Source organism: Brassica oleracea, chromosome C6 (assembly GCF_000695525.1).
Source record: "Brassica oleracea var. oleracea cultivar TO1000 chromosome C6, BOL, whole genome shotgun sequence".
In the NCBI taxonomy this organism is placed as follows: Eukaryota; Viridiplantae; Streptophyta; class Magnoliopsida; order Brassicales; family Brassicaceae; genus Brassica; species Brassica oleracea.
Window position 1 is genome coordinate 35,947,836 of NC_027753.1, and position 17,923 is coordinate 35,965,758.

A 17,923-nucleotide genomic window follows, 5' to 3' on the forward strand; every position below is an offset into this window, starting at 1 on the left:
GTGTGACAAGCCATCATTTACCCGAAGCTTTGGTTCCTTTGTCAAAGGGTTATTGCATAAGATCGATTGTTCTTGCCTTGGATTTGGTGGCTTTTCCACACCACAACCACTCTTGGGGAAGGGAAAATATAGGAACAGTGTGATGAGCATAATTAGGAGGATCCTCAAACGATATAAAGCCATGCCAATCAACAATTATGAACCTAGAGCTCAAGAAGATAACCCCTAACCAGAGCAGTACATGTTATAAAGATTCATAATTGTCTGATGGTCAATGCAACAAATATAACGACTGCGGCCAAATATAAGGAAACCAATTACACCTACAAGAAAGAACAGATTAGTGGGCTCATTAATCTTTGGTTTCGTAGTAATCATAAATTATTTCAAAAGAAGATCTTTAAAATTTAGATTAGAGTTTATAGAATCCTTTATATACTAGCGCAAGTAGTCTAGCGAATCAGAATTTGACAAGTGAAACAATTTTGCAAAAAAAAAAAACTTAAAAATGTCCACAAAAGTTAGTTTTGATCTTAATTTCTGAAATTCCAACAATTAAAAATCCCTAAATTTCCAAAATTAACTAAAAATCCCAAAACTTCCTCAAATATCACTCCCACGATCTAAACCTTTCATCAATCAAAGCCACGATCATATTAGTGGTTACCTGCCTCCAAAACGATAGTTATCCATTTCCTTGTTGTTGTCACAAAAAGGAGTATACGCGAGAGGTCTTCCTTTTATATCTATATTTTACAGTTGGCCCATGTCTGTCCTTATTATTTGATCACCTACAGCATACGTGTAGAATGTCTTTAGTGGCAGCGTGTAGAATTATTGTGATTCTTCTCCTTTGCAGGTTTGTCTCTTTCTCTGTTTTGTTTCTCTCTTAATCTCTTACTCTTGTTCTCTGTTTCTCTCTGTTTTTGTTTATGAAAGTTTTTCAAACTGATTTTTCATTCATACTTGCATGTTTCTTACAAACCACCACACACAGTCTTTATAGTAGACTTCGCTTCTTTCTGACTTCCACCTAACATAAAACATAACACATACCTCTAGTCTTTAGACCACTCTTATACTCCACCACTTTAACTATTCTAACAACTCCTTATCCCCTTCATACAACAACTCTTAACTTAGTTAACAACTAACTAGTTAGTACCTTAACTCACTAACGACTTGTTACAATCTTGTCCACGTTCATCTTTAGCTTTCACTTAGTGTTAAGCTGAAACTTCTTCTTTCTCTTTCACTTATCACCTTCTTTCTTCTTCCTCTTGCCCTTTTGTTCTTCTTCTTCTCAATGACTTTTACTCTTTTTATTTTATTTCATTCGAAAATCAAAGCAAAGCCTGGGCTCACATCGATGATCGCGGACAAAGGAGTCTCGTTGAAAATCTTCACCCATGGGAACGATACTTGGGCAAATGCTTTCTCAAAGTAAAAGTAAAATCTCAATACATCCATGTCCGGCACACTCGGAACGTCGAGGAAGTCCGCAAGATCTGAAGGATCCATCTTTGCCGCAGCTTCGGGCAAAGACAACACTATTGGCTTTTCGGTTTCATCCGCCTTCAGGGTCTTATTCTTCGTCGCACCGTCAGCCGGAGCTGCTGCCGCTCTTATTGGTGCAGCTCTTATTGCATCATCCCAGTAGCTTAATCACAAAGTTGGAAATTAGAAATTGTGTTCTTTTCCCTTGTATAATACTAACCGCTTTTAGAAATTGTATAAAAATATTAAAGAGTAGACTGAATCATATGACTTTTGTCTTCTTCATGGGTTCTGAAGTTTTCCTATTCTGAAAATATAACTTGTTGTGCATGTCCTTCCAAAAGGTTTGGCGTTGAGCTGTTTAGTTCAGTCGCTGGCTACTCTTTCTACACATTCAAAGCTCTTTCTTTTCCGAAAGAGGGTAACCTCTCATGAAGCGGAAGTGACTCTCAGCAAGCTTGTATTAGAATTTAAGGTCCACAGCTCCTACTTGGCATAAACACACATTCTAAGTACATTGTACCCTCTACGAGAATATGTAAACAGTGAATACAAATAATTTACAAAACATAGCTTGGATATCTTGACTCATCCTCTCCACTTAAAAAGTCAAGCCTTTGCTCTGTAACCTTATCTATTTACGCGGATTATGACTTATGAGAATACACTTTATTAATTTAAAACACTCTTCGGACGTGCTCGCTTTCTCTCCCAACGCGATTCCCGAGACAGATTTGTTTTCACCCACCTCCGACGCCGGAGGAGCCCGAGCTCACCGGCGTCGGGACTCTTCGCCTCATCCCTGTACTTCTGTTGCATTTCTAGTCTTTGGTCCGACGATGACTTTTCTCTGCACTGTCAGTCACTCCATGCTTGTGTTTATCGGTTGGTTTTGTTTCGCCTCCGCCGACGGATTCACGGATCTATGCCGGTGCCGCCTCCTCTGGGTATTGCTGCTCATCTGTAGTCCTCTACCGGCTTTCTCCGTCGTCCCTAGCTCAGCGTTCAGGAAAGCTCCAAATCTGAGATTTCGTTCTTTCACCGGCTCCCCCGCTGCAGCCACCATCACGAACAGACTTGGCAAACTCCATAGGCTATCGCATCTACTTTCAGCACAGTCTATTCTCCATGGTTCTCAGTCACCACTCCACCGTAACCTCTGCTCGCGCAACTCGTACTCGCTTTCCAGATCTGAGAGCATGTGCTCCACCACCACGAAGAGGTCTTTCGGTGTCGACACCACCAAACGCTTCGCCTCTGACACATCTTGCCGTCTCGCAACAGCGGCCCAGCTCCCACGACACATCAATGGATCCGTGCTCAGCCTTGACGACGAGTCTCACCGGACTTCATCTTTTTCCGACGGAAAAACTGATTACAGCGCATGTGGTCTCACTGCTCACCACAAAACCCTAATCTCTTTTTGGACCTTATCTAAATGGGCTTTCTCTACAAGTGACTGGACCACAAATGTTCTCACAAACTCTGGCCCATTTCTCAAGATCAAGCGTCGAAGGCAGCGACACCATGGTTCCGTCCGACAAATCCCTCCGGCTAAGTTCGCTTCAGTGCCAAATTCACAATCGGAGATGAAAAGAGTTTCAATCACCTCACCATCTCGCTTACCGATCTTTTTACTACCCGGATCTATTGAGATTCACCTAGTCTCCTGGGGCAACAAAGACGGTTATAGAGCTGTTCTCTTTCGTTTGATGGGTGCGCTAGCCTCACTCGGCTTTCCACCCATCTTCAAACCCCTTTCACGAGGGTATTTCAACGTCTCTTTAGACTATTTAAAGCTCTCTCGAGCTGTAGTTTCAAGGATTCAAGTGAAGATTATCTGCGGATCTCTCTACTTCGAGCTAGTCTCTCCTTTTAATACTTCTATCCTCTGTTTTATTGTTTTCATGTCATTGTTGTTCATCTTACCGTCGAGCATACCTCCGGTTAAAATCTTTGCAACGCCTTAGATTTGAATTAATGAAATTTGTGACAAAAAAAAAAAAGACTTATGAGCCAGCCACACACACACATACACACATAGAAAGCCTCTTCTGATAATATCCATGGCTTCTTCTTCATCTCTGTCTCGCAGCTGGTTGTATCACGTCTTCCTGAGCTCTGACAGCATTATTCCATCTGATGTTGACATAGAAGAAAATGTGGTATATCCTACAGAGTTTTTGAACATTGTTAAAGTCGCTGGACTGCCTAGACACTGTTTAAAGCTCAAGGTTGGTGTTCCTATCATGTGTCTTCGTAACATGGATGTTACGGATAGCTTATGTAATGGTACTAGGCTGATTGTTACTCAGTTACTGCCCCATGTGATACAAGGTAGAATTATAACGGGCAACGATATTTCTGGAGAAGCAGTTTGGATCCCGAGAATGTTCGTCACACCACCTGACACAAAATTTCCCTTCAGAATGCGTCGAAGACAGTTTCCAGTTACATTGGCTTTTGCGATGACTATCAATAAAAGTCAAGGTCAAACGCTAGAAAATGTTGGTTTGTTTCTACCTAAACCAGTGTTCTCTCATGGCCAGTTATACGTTGCACTTTCGAGAGTAAAGTCGAGATCTGGATTAAAAATCCTAATAACGGATAAAGAAGGGAAGCCGCATACAAAAACAACAAATGTTGTCTACAAACAAATTTTTCAGAATATTTCATAGTGAACGGTACGCAATTTTAGTCTATTTTTATTCGATAGAAATTTTGCAATTATTAAATTCTTACATTTTTTTTTTCTATTAATAGATAGACGGGTACTTACGAAAGACGGGTTGTAGTTGACTACAAACCAGTTTTATGACTATTTCGATAACGGTATGTCAATTTAACATAGTTTTCGTCTCAAAAAAATTTAGAAATCTATTTGGCTATTTGATATCGTACGATTGCTAACAAAATAAAATAATTTTTTGCAGATTTCGATGGAAACTTTTTTATCGAGAATTGTACTTCTTATTTTATATTACTTATGGATTATATTTCATTTTTATTATATTTTATTTTAATATGCCACTGTTTTTTTTTAATATATAAAAACATAAATTTAATATTTCATCTAAAATATTAAATTACAGAATTTATACAACACAATTTCACTTAGTGATAATATAATTTTTTTAACTTCTAAAACTGAACACTATTAATTTTCCATATTTTGAATAGTTTAACAAATTGCACATTGTCCCACTATCACTTGTCACACTTTCTCCCACATTGAAAATGCATGGTATATGTAAGTATCGACTTTCTTGCACTTGCAATACATGGAAATCAATGAGTTCATTATCGAAAGTCCGTTTCCATCAAAATCCAACTCAACCGATATCACAGTATATTTTCATGCCCGCACCAGTCACCTAGTTTTATTTTACGGGCAAAAAACAATTATTGCTATATATTATTTTAAAGAAAAATTTACTCTAAAACACATTTCAAGTTTTTTCAACTACGCTAATAGACACATTGAGCATATATAACACTTTCTCATCTTAGATTTTCAAACCTAACTAGTGTAGAAGTGGGTTTGGTTACATTCTCTAACAAAAAAAAAACCCCCGACTAGAAACTGAACTAACCACTAATCCATTTGTTTTTCTTTTTTGAAATTCAATTCAATTTTTCGAAACTAACGAGACCAACTTCCCTTTTTATCGTTTTTTAAAAAACAATTGGTTCTATTCCTAAATTTGGAATTATCTCTCGAACCCTAATCTCTTTCTCTCTTCATTCCAAATTAGATTTTCCAATTTATTTAAGGAAAAAAATTGACAGCAAAATAATGCTTTTGAAAAGTTGTATTTTTGAATTTCTTCCACCATTAAATATTATGTACTACTTTTTAACCATTTAATTTCCACTTCGTTGAAGTTAACATGTTAGTGTGTTTTAAAAGTTCTATGATATTTGTAGACATCAATCGCAACTAAAATCTGTCTATTTAATGAAATGGGCCTACATCCATAACACTTTAAATTAAAGATAATTAACAAAAGTTAGGCCCGAATAAAATACGGATCTTATATAAACAAAAATAACACAAGGTTGGGAAAAAATATTTATTTAACTTGTTTATCAATACCATTAAAAGAGGATCATTCTCAAATTATATCCTTAATGAAAATTGCAGTTCTCTCAAAAATACCCTTATTTTTACAAAGAATTAATAAAATTCATTAACGGCATTTAAGTCTTTTGGTTTTGGGCCTACAAATACACCTAAATGGATCTATAAATAATAGGCCTATATATATATTTAAAATATATATTAATTTTAAATTTAATATAAGTATAAATATATTATGAACAATAAATGAATTAAGAAACATGAAAATATTATTTTCTTAAATATACGTATCAATATTCAAAATAGATCATTTGAATATTATACATATTTTCAATACAAACCAAAATCGTATATCCTACACCATATATCATATACATATTTGAATATCATTTTTCAGTGTATAATGTCATTTTATACATAATATTAATATGGCAATTACGAGTGTTCAAGAATATTTTAAAAACTATCTTAAAATAAATTTTTAAATCTAAAATACAAACACAAACTTATAATAGGTTATTAATAACGAAAATAAACTAATATTGTCATATCAATAAGTTATTTTATATTATCATTTTTTATTTAGATAACATGATAAAATTTTATCAAATTCTAAGGAATCACTAATTTATGTAATATTAATAAATATATGAGTAATTTAATCAATTTTTTAAAAAAGTACTATAAGATATTTTGTTATCGGATCAATAGTATCAGATCGCGGGTTAATAGTGAGTTTTTAGGTTTTTACCGGGTTATATCGGATTTTTAATTAACAAATTTTTCATTAAATCCGAACAGGATTATATACAATGTATCGGGTCTATAGGTTCAAACATGAATCTAGGTCAGATATGAAAACAAATTTTAAAACTCAAACATTATTATAGAACAGCTACCATATTTCGAACAAATACCATATTTTGAAGAGAAAAAAAACAAATGATAAAAACCTAAAAACTCAATTGTTATGGTTCGAAATGAAAAATAATGGTAATTTGTAAATCAGTTTTCGATTAATAAATGAAAAACAAACAAACCCGCGCTTTCTAAGCGCGGGTCAAAATCTAGTTATTAACTTACAATAACAACATATTTCTCAGTCTTATCCTGCTAGACCCTCATATTCAAGATGGTAACCTTCGATATAGAAGTAATGCCTCCGTTAATTGTGAATTTCAAGTCCGGGAAGTCACGCACAAGGGCATAGTAGTACTCGTACCTAAACTAGGCCCAAAAACAGGTGATTTTAAAGACAATAATAACTTGTATTTCCGAGGTTACTATAAGCAATAGTGGTTAGAGGAGGTATTCTCCTGTTATCAGCAGGGCTTATCCCACCAAGTAGTGCCTTGCGTGAATGAACAATGAAATGCCTGGTTGGTGACAGAGTAGAGACCTTGTGAACAAAGTTACCTAAGAGTAAAAGTAAAAGGTTTATTAGTACGTAAGTGGGTGGCATTTCCAGAACCAGTCCATACGAGACTAATAACCAAAAAATACTCACAGAGCTCATCATAGGAATCATGTTCGTCTCAGTGGCGGACCCACTTGAGAGGATAGGGTTGCACATGACACACGTTAAATTTGGATAAATATATTTTTTGTATGGATTAACATTAAAGTACCAATAGCTCTGTTGGTCAAATTCCCTTTGTGACACCCCTAAAGATCTAAACCCAGTTTCGAATCCTACAGTTGACACCTTTAATTTTTTTTTACATGGTTTGACCCAGGTAAAATTTAGTCTTGGGTCCGCCACTGAGTTCGTCTACACCAATTCGACATTTCACGGTAACAGGGACGTTGGTGTTGGCAGACATTGCCTCTCCAACAAGCTTAACAAACAAAAACTACAAAACGTGAGTAAGAGAGACCAACTCAAAGAAAGAGCAGATACATAAATCTTGAAAATCATGAGAGGAGTGACAGACCTTGGGGTTAAGCATGATGTAATAAGTTTGAATGGAGACCTCCAATTAATGGTGGTGTCATAAGAAGTCATGAGAAGAGAGGCAATCTCATGTTCAGTTCTGGACGTGTGCTAATTATCTAAAACAGGCAAAGAATAGATGAAAAGAATGATATGCATAGATTACAAGACATCAACAAGACATGTAGTATTTACATTAATTATAGACATAATAATAAAACCTTTCAATACTTATGTTCAAACCAAAGCCCAGACATGTCATAATGAACTGATCATATAATAAAAGCTTTGAATCCATCAATTAAGCTCTAATTATTTCGACATAAATGGAGTTAGAGTTCAAAAAATCTACATATATAGAATAGACCAGGTTACTCAAGTTTACTCAACTATTTGAGAATAATATGTTGTAAATCATCAATGTTCATTTCTTTATTTGAGCTCCAGTACAAGAATAGTTCAATCCATATTTTCTATTGTCTAATAAGAAACCATGCAACATTTACCATAGCAGAAAAGCTTTAAAAAAACTCGTTATTTCATCACCTATTTTGTGAAAAGAAATTATATATCACAGCAATGTCATTTTTGTTTTATTTACTAGTAATTATTTACTATTTATTTATATCTCATGATTATAATGTATCATTTTCTTATTTGCATTACTCATCCATTTTGATACATGATAAGAAGAGTTCTTTAATAATGTTGGCTAATATCCATATTAATACCACTTGTTAAATCAGTGTATCTTGGAAGTAGACCAATTAAACTTATGAATTTTAATGTTGGCTAATATCCATGTTGATCACCTCGAGAGGCCTGTCCATCCACATATTTAACAGTTCAGAATAACACAAACATTGGTCGGGAAAGAAAGAAGGGACACGAACCTCATCACCCAAACTATAAGGGGAAGCTTGTTGGGTCCTTGATACATGTGTTTATCCCTCAGTGAGGGAAAAACCTCAATCAAAGAATCATGTCTAGCACGCAATACCATAGCCAATACAAAAAAATGTGCCTCCTAATCAAACATAAAATAGAGTAAGTGAAGAAGAGGCATGGCCGGTCCTGGGAAAATTCAAATGAAACATCCGCGTATGAAAATTATATAGACCTAGATCCCTAAATTTGTATAAAATTTGAGAATAATATGTTGTAAATCATCAATGTTCATTTCTTTATTTGAGCTCCAGTACAAGAATAGTTCAATCCATATTTTCTATTGTCTAATAAGAAACCATGCAACATTTATCATAGCAGAAAAGCTTTAAAAAAACTCGTTATTTCATCACCTATTTTGTGAAAAGAAATTATATATCACAGCAATGTCATTTTTGTTTTATTTACTAGTAATTATTTACTATTTATTTATATCTCATGATTATAATGTATCATTTTCTTATTTGCATTACTCATCCATTTTGATACATGATAAGAAGAGTTCTTTAATAATGTTGGCTAATATCCATATTAATACCACTTGTTAAATCAGTGTATCTTGGAAGTAGACCAATTAAACTTATGAATTTTAATGTTGGCTAATATCCATGTTGATCACCTCGAGAGGCCTGTCCATCCACATATTTAACAGTTCAGAAAAACACAAACATTGGTCGGGAAAGAAAGAAGGGACACGAACCTCATCACCCAAACTATAAGGGGAAGCTTGTTGGGTCCTTGATACATGTGTTTATCCCTCAGTGAGGGAAAAACCTCAATCAAAGAATCATGTCTAGCACGCAATACCATAGCCAATACAACAAAATGTGCCTCCTAATCAAACATAAAACAGAGTAAGTGAAGAAGAGGCATGGCCGGTCCTGGGAAAATTCAAATGAAACATCCGCATATGAAAATTATATAGACATAGATCCCTAAATTTGTATAAATTTTTTTTTATTAAAATCTTTATTAAACTGCATGCAGTCCCAAAATATCAGAGCCGGTCTTGAGCAGATGTAACTTAGAATCACCACACACACACCTGGCATTAAAGCTGTTTTTATCACCTGAGATTTGGGCCAATAAGATACTGGAGCATTGTCACCACCTGAAGCCAAATTTTTAAGAATAGGACACGTCCACGATACGATATTCGAGAAACCCTTAAATGAATGAAACCCTTAATTGGATGTTGTTTGATCCAGTCGACTGATACTTCGTAGAGAGGCTTAGAAATATGAGAAAGCGGAACCTGTAAGAGATTAGATGATCAGCTTCTAAGAATAATCTAAAACAGACTTTTTTTATTGGGATCACATTGATGAGAGTGGACAAAAGAGACTCCTTGAACATCTTCACCCATGTCCATGATACTTGGTCAAATGCAGACTCAAAGTAAAAGTAAAATCTCAGTAGATCCAGGTTTGGCACACTCCTAACGTTGAGGAAGTCCGCAAGATGTGAAGGTTCCATCTTTGCCGCAGCTTCTTCCAAAGAGACTACTATCGGCTTTTCGGTTTCATCCGCCTTCAGGTTCTTATTCTTCACCGCACCGTCGCAATGATCCATCATGTTTTTTAAAGTTGCTTCCTTTTTAGTTTTCTTCTTCGCCTTAAGATTCTTGTTCCGCATGACACCGTCGACTTTCAGTTCCATTAGGGTTTCTTTCTCCGATGATTCTATCTTGGTGTGTAAAACAAAGACCATACGGTTTGATTTCATGAGCTTATATACGATATATGTGTAGGCCTAGAATTATTATCCAGGATCCGAATTCGATCCGAGATCCGCTCCGGATCCGCTCCGAAAATAAAATATTTGAGGCGCCTAAATCCGGATCCGGATAGTAAAATCTAGGATCCGTCAAAACCGAATCCGGATAACTTGATTTTTAGGTTTGGATATCCGGATCCAAATCTGTATTTTTAAACCTTCGTAGAGAGGCTTAAGGAAACATGATTCTAGAATTGTGAGAACTAAATTTTGAATTATGGTCTAAATTATAATCTTATTTATAGTCTGGTCTCTCATCATATGATCCAAGATCCAATTTTAGAGTGTGACTGGTAAAAGTAGCTCAACAAAGAATAATAAAAAATGGAGAAAATGAAGGAAAAAGAAAATAAGAGAAAAGTATATTTCAGAAAGCCACAAAAGACAATACTTTACACCAGAGTAACTATTTTTATCTTGATTGGGTTGTACTAACGTAACCTGGTGAAAATCTGTTTTTACTCAATAAAAGCTATTCTAGAACTAGAAGGACTTTCAATCACACTTTTAATTAATCTGTGAGAGTTATTCTGTTCTAGCAAAATATATATATATCATAACATGTGATTACGCATAAAGTAATATTTATTTCAAACAATTTAAGTTAAAATAAAATTTAAATAAGTGACTAATCGATAAATTATACTCGAGTCACGAAACATGGTGGCCAGCAAATTAAAAAAGGTAATTTTTATGTTTACACCATAATTTATTATCATAAAAACAACTAATATTTTTTAAAAATTCAAACATTTCAATTCCATATTATATCTTTTCTCCGGTGACAGTTCAATCAAAATCTTGGTTTATCTGACTCTACCTCTATTTTGGTGTAACCAGTACACGTTGATATTTTCTCTAAAAAGAAGTGTACACGCTTGATGGTATCCCACCTTCGAAGCCCATCCATTCCTCCCACTCGTCGGTTTCATCCAATTCTGTTAGCTCCTCTACTTCTTCTTCTTCTTGATTCTCAAACTTTTGCATCAAACACTGAAATGTGACGGATACAAAAGGCATATAGCGTAAGGATTGTATAAGAACTCAAAGATTAATAAGAACTAACTCTTCTTATTGCTTAAGAAACTCTCTCAAAACTTAAGCTTTCAATCACAATTCTCACAATAATGTCATCACATAACATTGTGTTTATATAAGACTATAGATATCCTAATCCAAATAGGAAACTCTTGTAAATAGATAACTCCTAAATACACTTTGATCCTTATCTCTTAAAGATCATAAACTACTTAGGATTAGGATTGCTTAACACTAAAGCTTTCTTCAAGCTTACTTCAACAAGGCATTGTGAGTTTGTGGCTGTTATATTGAGTATACTAAGCTCTCAATTCCATTTCAGAGTGTCTAAATACCATTAACATCACATAATTTAGTCATACTATGAAAAGAGAACAAGAAGTACCACTAAATCACACACACACAAACAGGTCAAAAGCAAGGGTTTCTTTCTTGATATTTAATAACCCATTAATTTAAATTTAAAGAAGAAATCAGAAAGAGAACAAGAAAATTGACCTCGTAAGCTGATATGATCTCCTTGAAATCCTTTTCCTGTCCCTTTTGCACATCTGGATGGTACTGCAATCACTCATTTATTTATTTTTTCTCTTATTAAATCCTTTTATTTCTTGAATTGATTCGAACAAAAGTTTGGAACATTTCTCCCTAAGAAAGAAGAAACAAAAACAAGAGAAACTGGGACATTATTACCTTAAGAGCGAGACGTTTGAAGGCTCGCTTGACTTCGGCTTGAGATGCAAAAGGAGTTAAACCAAGAACCCTGTAATGGCTGAGATCTGGTGACGAGCATCTCGTCGGAAACCTGGTTAACCGGTGGCTGTGGTCGGTTTTGATGGAGGAACCGGGATGGTTCGTCGGAGCTCTAAACCGGAAGCTACGTATCATCTTTCTTCACCAACCAACCATTCAGTTCTTTTTTTTTCAAAAAAAAAAACCATTCAGTTCTTTTTTTCTCCTACTTTATTTTTTGAGAACATGCGATGGACTTTTACACAGAAACGTAATCTTCGTAGTATCCAGACGGTATGGTCAAATGGATATCCGATTCAAAGTCTGACGTCGTGATTTTTTAAGAATATTTTTGTATTCCTTAGCTCTTGGGGTGTGTAAATGTGTTCATTATTTATTGCTGGTGAAGATCTTGAATAGTAGGGAAAAGACAAAAGAGAGAGAGGCAAATACTGTCGTTTAGTAAGAAAGTGGCAAACGAATGATTCTTTTGTACTTTCTCATTTGTCAGAATCACTATAAGAGGAAGATCTGAGTAGCCAACTGCCCCAACTCTGCCTACTACATTATGGTCTAGAATTTTTTGCAAGCGCATATGCATAAGGGAAATAATGCAAACCTTTTTTTTTTTTTCCATCAAGATTTGTTATATTAATAAAAGGCCCAAAGCCCAAGTTCCTCAAAAACCAACAAAAGCCACAAAAAACCATTGGGCTACAAACGAGAAAGCAAAAACCCGAAAACACTAAGACGGGCTTAAGGCCTACAAACCAAACCCAGCAACCCGTAGGTCCAAGAGAGAATCAGATGTCGGGCCGCCTTCCATCGCGAACCGCACCATCTCCTCCTCCTCGACTACCACCGGAGAATCATCTACCAATTCACCGATCCACACCGAAACTTTTTGACTCCTCATCTTCTTCACCGCGACCGCCAAACCTCTCAGGCGCGCCTAATCATGGAGAGAATCAATCGTGACCGAGATCTCATCCGCCAAAGTTCAATACAAGGACCAAGGAGGGGGCTTCACACAAACATCAACCTTTCCACGAGATAGCTTCCATCGTCCTCCGACGAGAACTCATCCAACAAACCCGAGCCAACTTAACTTAACTAGTGAACAAACCAACAAAAAGAAAGAAACTAAACCCTAGAATAGAGCTAAGGGACCAGAAGCCGGCAACAATGGAGCTGTAAGAGCCTCCACGTTCCGGAAGCTTAGCCGGCGCCACAGAGCTGAAGGAGCCTCCACAACCCGGGAACTTTAACGGCGATGCAAGAGCTGTGGAAGCCTCTACAACCCCGAACAAAAACAACGCTGAAAAAGAAAATCTGATTGTCCTACCTCCTCGCCGCGAATCCAGAGGAAGAAGAGTTGCAGAAGGCCGAGGTCTTCCCGGAGCAAACCCCTAACCCAGATCTGCGCGCAGTCGGAGAGAATCGACAGATCGGAGCAAAACACACGAAAACATGAACGGAAGAACAAAGAAGGGAACCATCGGCGCCGGTACGCGCTCGGACGCGCCACCGGACGCCGTGGCTACCTTGCACGCTTTCTCTCTCTTTGATAATGCAAACCTTTTGTCCAAGATATTATTTTTTAAAAATCCTCACTATGGTCTATGGGTAACAGTATTTGACTCAATGCATTTATATAGTTTGTAACCTTTAAAACGCATTAATATAGTTTGTAACCTTTAAAACGCAGTTGTCAATTAAAAACATCTCACTGTCAATACATTCAGATAAATACCCAAAAGATAACTTCACCAACTTGATTCAGATCACCATTTACGCCACTCACCATACATCTATAAAACCAAAAGAAGATAATGTCACATTATTTGATCTCTTACACAAAATATTAATATACATGTATATAAATATATATAATTTGCTATTACAAACCTGTTGCGAATTTTTCCAACAAGGTAAATCTTCCAAGCCTCCATACACTAAAGCATCTAAATGTTCAAAAACGAGAAAAAAAAATCAGCTTCTTTGGCTTTCAGAAGCAACTGGAACATACTTTGCCAATTATAAATCAAATAATATTGTTTATTGTTCTCACCATCTTCATCTGTATATTCATCTGTATCACTCTCCAAGTTAACAACTTTGACTACATCATTATTAACCTGTAAATAAAGAGAAACTATTGTTTAACTGACCAAATTTTAGCAAAATAAAAACTATGGTTTAACTGATGCAGATTATAGATTTCATGTGTGTTTTGTTATTTATCAAGAATATATATAGAATTACATAAATATTTGGTCATGCATCCATGGTTAAAAAAGAGATTTGAGTTTGTAACGCACCATATTGTTTGTCGAAGATGGTTGACCCTGGATGCGCGGATTTGCCTGTACAAGTAGCTCACGTAAACTCAGGCATGCAAGTTACGTATACTAGTTTAAAAACTCATTACTAATAACCAGAAGAGAAAATAAAACTGTAAGAAAGAAGTACCAAATATAGCCCACTAGATGTAAATTAGGGGACTCAAAAACATATGACTCCCAATAGATGTTCAACTAAATTATATATAACTAGTTCTACTACAAAGAAAAACGAAATATAAAATTGTGTATATCGTCCTCCATATAGAAGCTCTAACCATGAACATGTAATGTCGTCTGACAACATTTTGTATCAACACTTTCTTTTTTAAATCAACACATACTTTTAAAAAATTTCATAATAAATCAACTTATACTATCATCGCGGTTCGCGGATGGTTTTGGTTTCTTTCTCTCTGTTGGGTATACTCGTGGTTCATAGCAATACTATAAACCAAAATCTACTTTCTATGGATTTTTATATATATAACTTCTAGTGTCTAATTTAATAGATAATAATCACATTAAGCTTTATATGTTTCATCATCAATAAGTAGATATCAATTTTATTTATGTAGTATGTACCTGGCTTCCCAAAGCAAGATAACGTTGCCTTAAGCTCCGGTTGGCGTTACTGTTTCTACTTGGATCACCAAGATCATGATTATCACGACCACGGCCACGACCACGGCCACGGCCACGCCTATGGTTACGGCCACGACCTCCAGCACGACCACGAACACAATTATTTTCTGAATTTACGCTAGATATAGGATTACCATGATCCTCATCCGAGATACTAATAGCTTCTGATTCATTAGCTTGAACAGCTTCATTGAGTCCACAAAACATTCTCTACAACAGAAAAATATTACTGTTATAATTAGATCGTATGTATATAGACAATTAAAATTTTGAAAATATAACATTAGTTACAAATGAATTATATGATTATGCTTTAAAGATATTCATGTAATGTACATAATTACTCATCAACATATATAAAAGTTCAAAAGTACAGTTTAATATGCATGTGACCACCACAACATATAATGTATACTAAAGAAATATTATGTAAGCATAGATGAAAAGTGCACAAATGTGCAATACTTCGATAATTACCCTGTTATTTCGGTGGAGAATTGCTGGATATTGGGAGAGAGCAGGAAGAGCAAGAACCTGTTCGTTAAAACCAAAAAAAAAGATTGCTACATATCAATTTTATTTAGATTAATAATCAGAAACACATATAGAATATCTTAGTTTAGAATTATATACTGACGTACGTGGTATATTAACGAATTTGTTTATTGCTGCATAAATGCATGATACTGTTTACTTTCATGATACTGTTTACTTTCTCGTTAACAGTATCTGAGACCAAGTGGTTCTACACTGTAGTTGGCAGGCTAATGATCTTATCTTTCTATGTCATCATATCTATGTTTGAAGTACGAGTGCATAGATTTCTAGCCTAGTACTTAAACAAAATCGAAACGTGAGAATAATATTCAATCAACTATATATGCATGGGTTAGGAAATTTCATCTCGATGTTACACCAGTGTTACTAACACTACAAGAAATATGAGTATTAGTAGCAGTTCGCGGTAGCACGAATTCACGAACTGCCACCGAAAGTCCCAAAATCTTAGCACTACTTTATTATAGCACTAAATTTGCGTTAAGATAAAATTTCATTAAGCGGGAAAGCAAAAATCATTATTATAGCTGAAAAAATATTTTGGAGCCAACACTTAGTCAATTTTTGGGTTTCCTTTACATTTTTGTGTTAAAAAAAAATAGGTTTCTTATCTCTTTGATAAAAAAAAAAAACTTTCTTATCTCTAGTCGTCTCTGTCCCTCTCGAGTCTCATCTCTGCGTTTCCCCCTTTACTCCATCTCGAGCTCCACCACTCTGTGGTCTCCACTCACCCACAATCGAACAAGGTGGCGCCTCTTGTCCACTCTCGAGCCTCACCGCCGTGCTCTGCTCATCAATCCACCGTGCTCTGCTTCACACCGCAACAGTCTGGCCGTCGTCGCCACGTCGGAGCTCTCATCCATCGCAATCCATCACTGTGTCCGTGACCAAACGACACCACGATAGCACCTGCTCCAAATCAAGCTTCTCTGGCGCGTTCTTGCTTCAACGGAATCATGCCTCACCGTCGGAATCAAAGTGGAGAAGAGAAACAATGGCGTTTCGACAAAAGGTTTGGCTTTTTCAAACCTTTTCAAAAGAGCTTTGAGATGTCTCGTTTTCGAAAATCGATTTGTGGTTCTTGTTGTCTCTATACGTTTTCAATCAATCATTATAGGACTCATACAACTTCGAAATCGATTCTGGGTTAAGTCTCTGCGTTTTTGTTCCTTCTTTTACTCTGTCTCTTTGCGTGAATCTATGAGTGACTGTGAAATCTTAGAGTAGCACTGCCTCTGTTTCCTTTCATTTCTCTGCGTGAATCTATGAATTATATCGTCAAGTTTCTGTTCAAGAACCGGATTAAATAACCCACTTGCTTACAGGTGCTGCTACCAAGTAGTGGGCATTGGAAGATGGTACTAACTCTGTCGCTATGGCTAAGAGAAGAAGTAGGTACATATATATGTGTTATCTTTGCTCGTTTCTCTTTATTGAGTGAGTTCCTGATTTTTCATTGCTGAAACTACAGTGAGAGCCAACTTTGAGTTTTTGAAGAAACTTGGAGTTGATTGGTGGTGTTTCTACACGTGAGGTGCAGGTGGAGTTCTTCTTGTTTACGACATCAGCAGACAGCAGACTTTTCAGAGCATTGGTAGATGGCTGAACGAGCTGCACAGTAAGTAACATCACACACAAATATTCATCTCTTTCTTTTCTTATACTAAATAATCTCATCTCTTAATGCAAATATTGCAGCACACTCGGACATGAACGTTGTGACGTTCTTCGTTCATTCGTTACGAATTGGAGTTGATTGGTGGTGTTGTGTTTTACTTGTCTCTTGAGAGGTGGTGTTGCGGAAACGACTTGCCCATATCAAAAGAGAAGTTGATAAAAAGATGGTGGAGAAGAGAAGTTGGTTTCTTGTGTTCTTCTGTGTCAAGCTTTGATCTGAGTTAAGTGAGATTCGGTTTGGATTAGATGGTGAAGGAAACAGAGTAATATGATGTGCTCGGCGTTAGCCCAAGTGCTACTGAGTCTGAGATCAAGACTCAGTTTGTTTATGACTAGATTTGATGGTTATATGTTCTTTTATGGAGTTCGTGTGTTTCATGTATTGATTTTGTATGTTTTGATTCTTTGATGGAAAAACATGTGGTATTATATGATTTATTTGTGTTTTATTAGAGTAAATTATATTTATTAATCTTATTGCAATTATATTATAAACATTATGCTTAAAAATTAAATTATCATTTTACAAATTTAGGGATATATAATTTTAACAAAGTGACTAGCTAGATTTATTTTTAACCTCTATACCCTAAATATATTTTTAATCCCTAAACCCTAAAATTAATCATAAAATATAAATTTTAAACTTTAAGAATTTATATGAATCAATATAAATATACTAATGTAACCTGAATCCAT

The 17,923-nt window shown here is 35.7% G+C and overlaps 1 protein-coding gene across 2 annotated transcripts; it reads right to left on the reverse strand.

Moving 5' to 3' along the window:
* Positions 1-8,506: 8,506 nt before the first annotated feature.
* LOC106299513 (chaperone protein dnaJ 8, chloroplastic) lies at positions 8,507-12,349 on the reverse strand. Of its 2 annotated transcripts, XM_013735594.1 has the most exons (4): positions 11,964-12,349; positions 11,769-11,831; positions 11,053-11,225; positions 8,507-8,538 (listed from the first exon to the last, which is right to left on the reverse strand). In XM_013735594.1, the coding sequence occupies exons 1-3, from the start codon at positions 12,156-12,158 to the stop codon at positions 11,091-11,093; spliced, it is 393 nt and encodes a 130-aa protein (XP_013591048.1). In that variant the 5' UTR covers positions 12,159-12,349; the 3' UTR covers positions 8,507-8,538; positions 11,053-11,090. The 2 variants fall into 2 exon arrangements, with proteins under 2 accessions (XP_013591048.1, XP_013591047.1); XM_013735593.1 differs by lacking the exon at positions 8,507-8,538 and having other exon boundaries at positions 10,904-11,225.
* Between the last annotated feature and the right edge of the window lie 5,574 nt (positions 12,350-17,923).

Excerpts from the sequence above, each read along its gene's own strand:
- LOC106299513 (XM_013735594.1), bottom strand. The coding sequence starts at position 12,158 with ATGATACGTAGCTTCCGGTTTAGAGCTCCGACGAACCATCCCGGTTCC. Across the intron at positions 11,832-11,963 it reads TCAAACGTCTCGCTCTTAAG|TACCATCCAGATGTGCAAAA; the intron begins GTAATAATGTCC and ends GAGTGATTGCAG. Across the intron at positions 11,226-11,768 it reads AGATCATATCAGCTTACGAG|TGTTTGATGCAAAAGTTTGA; the intron begins GTCAATTTTCTT and ends GTCACATTTCAG.